Source organism: Tigriopus californicus, chromosome 6 (genome assembly GCF_007210705.1).
Source record: "Tigriopus californicus strain San Diego chromosome 6, Tcal_SD_v2.1, whole genome shotgun sequence".
Taxonomy (NCBI): Eukaryota; Metazoa; Arthropoda; class Copepoda; order Harpacticoida; family Harpacticidae; genus Tigriopus; species Tigriopus californicus.
Window position 1 is genome coordinate 1,144,868 of NC_081445.1, and position 7,761 is coordinate 1,152,628.

Consider the following 7,761-nt stretch of genomic DNA (forward strand, 5'->3'; position numbering starts at 1 on the left):
CCAGTTGAAAGTTGGTAAAGCTTTTCAAACATGTGGTTGGATATATCGCACGTTTAAGTCCAGAGATAGTGTCACGATGCTAACTCTGTACAAGTCGATTGTTCAGCCGCATCTTGAATATGCCTCTCCCATTTGGGCCTCAATTAGTTCAGCAAGTTTGCATCTGATATTGTACGTTTTCAAAAGCATTCATGAGTTTTATACCAACCCAGGATTTAGGGTCAATTGTAGTGACCGTAGAGGCTTAACGTGCGTTTTAAGAGCACCTTCAAGCCCTCGAGAATCCAGACTAGTAAGAACAATGAAGTCCACTTCTCTTCTTTCTCGGGCTCCTTCATTGTTCAATTTGCTCCTTTCAAATATGCGTAGGTCGTATGTAGGTGTTGATCCAGTAGCAGGATTCAAGTCAGACTTGGACAAGTTTTTGACGGAAATTCCTGATCAACCTTACATTCAAGGGTTAGCCAGATCAGCCAACACTAGTTTGTTGGTCGATCAAATAATATATATAAGTAAATAAATATCTCGTCTTGAACTGCTGGGATTCCAATTAGCAGCGATAAGGAAGTCCGCAAAAAGAAAAAAAAGAATAGACCAATAAGCAAGCAATCCCAAGACGCCACGAAAACAAGCCACATAGCTTATGGCCATCTTAGGGCAATTTCACACAAGTTGTTATAACTGCAAATGGTCCTGAAATATACATACATACGTTAACTGCAATAAAAGTACCAGCAAATTCATGTTTTGTATTTTCCAATATATAACGTGAAAAATGCCTTGAACGGTGGTGTTTAAAACGTTCAAAGTACATTTAAGGGTGCCTGAAGGGTAAATAAAGCCGTATATAGCTGGTAGAACCACAGCTTTTTATTTAAATGTGTTTGGTTTGGATCTGGGACCCACATTCAAATGAATAAATTATTATCATTATATGAACACATAAATTCAGGGCCCTAGGTTTTACTATTCCACTGGTCGGTGGTATCTGAACCAATTCCAAGTACTACGTGCCAGCCACAATGTGCACATTTCATTCTTTCTTTGGGCCTCAACTCTATGCACTTTTCCTGTTATAGCCAGTAACCGACGTTGCACGTAGACGACGAACAATCAATTTACCGACTCGTCAAACGACCATCAGCGTTAATGAACTGTCTCTTCGAGAACTCCCAGGATTGAAAGGTTCTCATGAAGTCTATCTAAATATTTGATCAACATGTTAAGTTTTTGGTAACTTTTATGTTTTGATGGCAATAGTTTGTTAACCCGTCAAGGTTTACGCAGGAAGTGGCAAACCGCCCAGGTTTTACATTGAATGGAGAAAGAAAGTGCAAAAGGATACGAGATTTATGGCACCATGGCCAAGCAATGTGAAAAACTTGGATGATGTCTCGCAATTCCGTTCGAGATTTGTTCGAAATTCGTTCGAAAAGTTGCTTTTGTTCCTTTCAGACATGATGAGTACAAAGGATAATAGCATATTTTTAATGACCGTTACATTTTATGTCGAGCAAAAATTCGTGAGGACCACTTGCACTAACTGGTTTTTGCCCCTATACCTCGGTTTATCTCTTTTGCACCTCCGAACCGTCAGACATCTGCAATTTCTGCTCTCTAGACTTACGTATCATGAAGATGATAAGAATGGGGCTTTTTTGGTTTGAATCAACTTCTCCAAACTGTTCTTAAGGGGCTGTGAATTCAGTATTATTAAACATTTAGAAGATAAAATATTCTTGAAACATTTGGTGCGTAAAACGTTACCCTCTTTTATCTATTGGCTCTGTTCAAGTTAATGAAATAAAGCCTCCATTATTGACGTTTGGTTTCCTTCAGTTGAACGTAGTGATAGTGGTTCCCGTTAAAGTGCTTTGCATTCAAACGAATATTTCTATTGGAACACCAGAGCCATTCAAAAATTTCCAAGGCCGTTAAGTTTGCTAACGATATCGGCCTTTTAACGGTCTAGATGCCGATAAATGTAAACATTGAAAGGACACCTCACAATCTCAAAGCAAACTAGCCAACTACAGCCTTTGTTGTCAATCATAAAGGGTCCAGGTGTTGTCTAGGGATGCAGATTTGTGGCATAAAGAATAGGCCATTTATAAGACCCCGAAATGACAAATCAAACTAGCCAAAATGGCAAATAAATTGGCAAATAAACCCAAAAGTAGCAAATAATTTGACAAGCAAAATCAAAAGTGGTACGTAAAATTGAAAAAATTATCCCGAGAAACTAATCTATTACAATCTTCGTGGACTAGATTTGATGAAGTCAAATACAACTTGACGGCTCTTTGCCTTGCAAACCACATCAATAGAATTACATCTTGACAAAAACAACTTCGTATAATAGCCTAAGATCTGTAAGCTAAGGTAACTTATAGGCCATACTCACAAGGCAGTGGCCACTCCTAAATTGGATGCACTGTTCCTTGCCTTCTTCAATTTTCACGGCCTTTTCTAAACGCTAAAAGGAATGTAATCCCCTGTACTATTGAAATGAAATGGTGTATCTTGTCTATATGGCAAACCTGGCAAACCCTTTGAATGAAGGGTTAATCTGGAATGCTAGCTGAAAAATTGTCCGAGAAAGAAGAGAGGTGGACTTGACTTTTGAACTAGCCTGGTTTCAAAAGGGTTTGAGGGTGCCCTCCAAACGCACATTTAGCCTCAAGGGTGACTATAATTGACCCATAACCTAGGTTGGGAGTAGACACTAACCACACCAGAATAACAAATTTTAAACGGGCTATGACATCTCGAAGTAAGGTGCACGAGGCTCGCCCCTCTACCCTCGCACCCATCCGTCAGTGACCCATTTTTAAATAGTGTATCACAAAATGAATTGAATTTTGTAAATAATTGGACCTCAAGCTGAAAAACAACAATTCAGATGAATGCATGTCATTGAATCCTTAAATCTTAAATAATTGATTAAACAAAGCGGTTAACGCCTAACAAGAGACTTCTGTCTGACAAGCACTTTTCCATATGGTCTCTTTCTATACCAAAATGGTTTTGATTCTGAATAAACTGGCTCTCTGAGTTAGCCTCCTGCAAATACAAATAGACAGATTGAAAGTGCCCACAGCTCAATTCCCAGGTCACCCTTAAATGATTTTCCTTTTTGGTCACACGGTAACGTCCCAAACTTGGTCAGGAAGGCCAGTTTTAGGGAAATTCCTGGAATCACATATGTACTATACCACAACCCATATGTTTTAGGTGGATCAATGTTTTTCAAGAGACCTGGACAGCCGCTTTTCTGAACGAGAAAAAACGGCATCGAATGAATGGCTTCAGTCCAATAAGTCTTTCCATGTGATCCGAGATCACCCGCATCACGGAGTACCTATGCTCGGAGGTATGTGGGCGTGTCGCTTTGATTTAAATCCTTTGGTGCGAAAACAGTGGCGTCAATCGTGGATCAAGTCCAAGAAAGACCCGATCTTGTGGTCGAAAAGAGACGCCTATGGAGCGGATCAGACTTTCTTACGCAGGTCAGTCAGCCAATCATGATCTTCGAACTATATTTCTTATTTTCACATTTCCCCTTTATTTGCACCTTTTCACTTTTATTTTGCATTTTTTGCATATTTGGTCTGAAAAGGGTGTTTTAGTTGAAATTAGCGCTTTTTTGCCTTTAAAAGTGTTTATTAAGTTTGAAGTCAATGGCTGCCGCCAAAAACCTGCATTAATACCAATTGACGTTGGTTATTAAATCAAGAGGGTCTAAACTAGTCCACCTCCGTCAGTGTCATGAGCGGCACATCAAGATTGAGAAACAAGTGAAAACAGTTATGAATAGGGTCAGTTTTGATTCCAAAAAGACTAACCAATTAAGCAAGGCGATAAGATTCGTATTAAATAGCCCCAAAATCTCATCATTGGTGATTTCCATATTTCTTCCAAGTTAACCGACCTATTTCTTCTTCAATTAGATCAATTGTGCGCATCTACTGCAAGAAAAAATGCAAAGGGAATCAGTCCTTTATCTCAATCAAAACAAATTTATGTCTGTTTTGTCCAAAGTTGGAAAGACGCCTGTCAAATTGGTACTACTTTGGAATAAAAATTTGAAAATGACTTTTTTGCTGATTTTATTTTCACATTTCGTTACAGTTTCTGCCATTTTTGCACATTTTTGCACTTTTAGGCTTATGATTTTGCACCTTTTTGTCTCTTTAGGGTTTTGCATAGACATGTAGGTATTGTTATAAGACTCCTTACCCTACAACAGCTTCTTATACAAAAGATGTTGCTCACACATCTTGCTCTCGTGTTCTCCCTCTTGGTCACACTGTGGAGTCCAAACCGGTCATTTCACGATAATCTACAGGATCAAATTATATACTTCAATAAAGATTCATCCTAATTCTTTTTTTTAGATATGTTTGGCGTTGGGCCAAGAACGATTCCGTTCAACATGACTCTTACTCATGCAAGCAATTTCCGGAGGCCCGCCCATTTTCCACCCAAAGATTGACCAGCCCCAACAATTTTGTGGCGTGTGTGACCTCCGAAGGAATTACCTTGAATATTACCTGTCCCGAGAGATGTCGCCCCAAGGAACATCAGGACTGGATTTATTGTTAGACCTTCAGATTTCAATTCATGTCCGGCTGTTTCGTGGGATTCGTCGTGGGTGGGCCATTTCATGGTCAAGATGAAAACTTTTGTGTTTACTTGGCCTCTTGAAAGCACCTTTGATAGCACCTTCCCCCATTTAATCATTGTCTAAATCAATCAAAACGAATAAAGAAGACATCTGCAATGGGTTTGACTTTCAAATAATTTGAATTGTCAAATAATATGTTGTGATTTAACAGTGACTGTAGTTGTAGGTTTTGTTCATCATTAGCGACAAAATAGGGTATGATTTTTGAATGAAATACACACTAGAATTATGATATCTTGTCGGAGAATGTTACTCGTCGAAACTAGCATAATAATGTTATTGGCTACGCCAGTTTAGTTTCATATCTCATACCCATTTCATTTCTACATTTAAACCTCTCTAGGAGGAAGCTTGGCCTAGTCTTTAATGCAGTTTCTAGTCTTGGAAGTCCGCCCTGGTTCAATTCTCTCCCCTGACGACCTATTTCAAGGTTACTTCGCCAAGGACACTAAAGCAAGGAGGTGCCACTTTTTGTGATCACCAAACCTTTCCCACCAAGTTGGTCCCATACTGTTGGTGCTGATACTTTCTCATGTTAGCTGATGGTAGAGTTAATCCACAAAACATGTGATAATATCATTCTTGTAACCATTGATGGTATTTGCTTCAAATAATGCGCGTAAATGTACTCAAAATGACTTCTGGTATGTGTTGAAGTACAATTACAGAAGAATACCAATTCTTGAAAAAGCAAGAATTTGTTCTAAATTCAATCTGTCAATATTTTTTGCCATAAATAGTGTTTAAAGAAAATTGCCACAGAAATATGCTGACTAAATCTCAAGTAATTTGGTGCGCTTGTCATGAAACTATGGTTCTCACGCTGGGAATGGCCCTCAAACCCACGGTAAGGATATTGTTGCTCTGAGCTACATATTGTTCTCTAAACTCATTTGAATGCTTCGTAAAAATGGAGAGACATTTCTATACAAATATGACACCTTTTTTATTTGACTAGTTTGGAGTACAACCTATAGAATGTTATTCACAGGGCTTTTGCTCAGGACCAAAATTCAGAGTTTGACGATGATCAAACAAAAATTTGCTACTCATTGGACCTGAAGCTAAAAAGAACAATCCAAATGAAGAGATCTTATTGAATCTCTAGGTCTTGAAAAACTATTTAGCCGTTATTCGCGAAAACAATGCTTACTTTGACAAAAAAATGAAAAGAACTGAAATTCCTAGTTGAGTGTTTTTTTTACCAACAATCACATACTTGCAAAGACTTGCAATATATGAGGGCACTTGTACAAAAAATCGAAAACTGATGTCACCTCTGTTAAAAGCGAAGAAAATGTACAATATATAAAATGATTAAACCAAGTCATAGAATGCTTACTCACTTTTTATCTATCAATTTGTTCTTGCTGTTGGGGCATGAACAAAATCTTGAAATCAAAAATCAAAAAAACTCAATCAATATTTACGCTCTCGCTAGTCCATCAATGCTGTCACATTTTTTTTAATTTCAATCGTAGTCTTTGAATTAACAATTGACTGAAATCAATGTTCAAATGAACAAGATGACGAAGAATCGAAAAAGCTGTTGCAATTTTTGGCGTCCTCATAGAATAGCACCAACAAAAAAAAATCTGTGAAATATTAATTTCTTTTTGTGTGTACAATCGACCTCTATTCCTTCCCCATGAGCTTATTAATCATCTTTCCCATCAATACTATATATTCCAACCCCTCCATAAATACACTCACTGCAAAACTTACGTATGTACACCAAAGACAAAGTTGAATTTGATTAAGTCTGAAAAATATGATTATTCAAGATAACTAACGGATGTCTTGACATAAAAGGTGTGCAAGTTAACACCCGACATTCTCACAAACACACCACTGGTCTAGTTACTGATCTTACCATACCCTTCAATCAATCCGGATCCCTCCGCAAACAAGCCCAACATACTGTTGGTTACAATTTTCATGGTGTGTCCCAAATAATCTATATAACAGTTTTATGATGTCAAAACCCACCAAGACAACCGTACATCACCACAAGGTATTTTTCTAAACTTGTCAAAGAACGTGCTCAATTACGGAATTGGGCAACTGTGCTTAAATGCGCTTGGAATAGGGCCAATTAGGTGGAGGGTCTTCATGGACTTAAAGAAACCCTGTAAGTTTGGACTTCATGATCTTCTCAAGCACCTTCGCAATATTCGAAGTGAGAGAAATCGTCCTATAATAACTGGGGAGCGATTTATCTCCCCCTTTAAAAATTAGAACAATGTGAGCTATCTTTAGTGAAGATAGAAACTTGCCCTGATCCAAGATGCAACGCATCAAGTTCGAGAAAACAGGAGCAAGAACCTGTGAGAACCTCATCAGAAACTGAGATATCACACCATCATGGCCAGGAGAACTCGCAAGCGTCAAATTCCTGATAGCCTCAAAAGCATCTCAATCTGTGACCATTCCACAGGCAAAATATGCAACTGAACGGTAGAAAATTGAAGGCCATATCTTTTGATACTAACGACATAGACACACTATTCTATTTAGATTTCCGTTAAAATCCGACAAAGGTAGTTGACTCTATACAAGATCTGGGGATGATTGTTGAGAACCGGGGAAAACCTTACAAACGTATACAAACTAAATCGAACTTTGAAATCTAGGGATCCGTTTACAATGAAAACCCACTAAAAATATATAGTTCATCCCCACGTGGAGTATGCATCCCCCATTTGTGCCCCAACGGCCGCAAAGAGTTAAATGAAATCGAGAAGAGGCAACGGAGCTTCACAAGTAACATAGCAGGCGTAAGCCATCTAAGTTATCAGTAGAACGGGTAAAAACATTTAATTTAATTAAAAATTATTTTTTAAATATTTTGGCCATTATATATATTGTATATAATATTTTGGCGTGGGTATTATTTTCCACATTTTTATTATATTTTGGTGATTCAAGGAACCAAACACGTGAATTAGTAGGTTTTTGGTTCAACTCTAAAGTGGTATGGTATCTAATGCAAAACATCATAGCCTCCAGCAGAAATATGGCGGGTTCATCGATTCACATTGAACAGAATAGGAAGAAGGGTAAAAATGATTTTT

General features: G+C 38.0%; 1 protein-coding gene across 1 annotated transcript in view; it reads left to right on the forward strand.

Annotated features, from left to right (window-relative positions):
• LOC131881922 (uncharacterized) overlaps positions 1 to 4,919 on the forward strand; it is a 9,624-nt gene extending 4,705 nt beyond the window's left edge. Inside the window, exons 2-3 of the mRNA XM_059228917.1 lie at positions 3,235 to 3,509; positions 4,398 to 4,919. Coding sequence (XP_059084900.1) covers positions 3,235 to 3,509; positions 4,398 to 4,605 — 483 coding nt within the window. The 3' untranslated portion in view covers positions 4,606 to 4,919. The remainder of the gene's footprint in view (positions 1 to 3,234; positions 3,510 to 4,397) is intronic.
• The last annotated feature ends 2,842 nt before the right edge of the window (positions 4,920 to 7,761 follow it).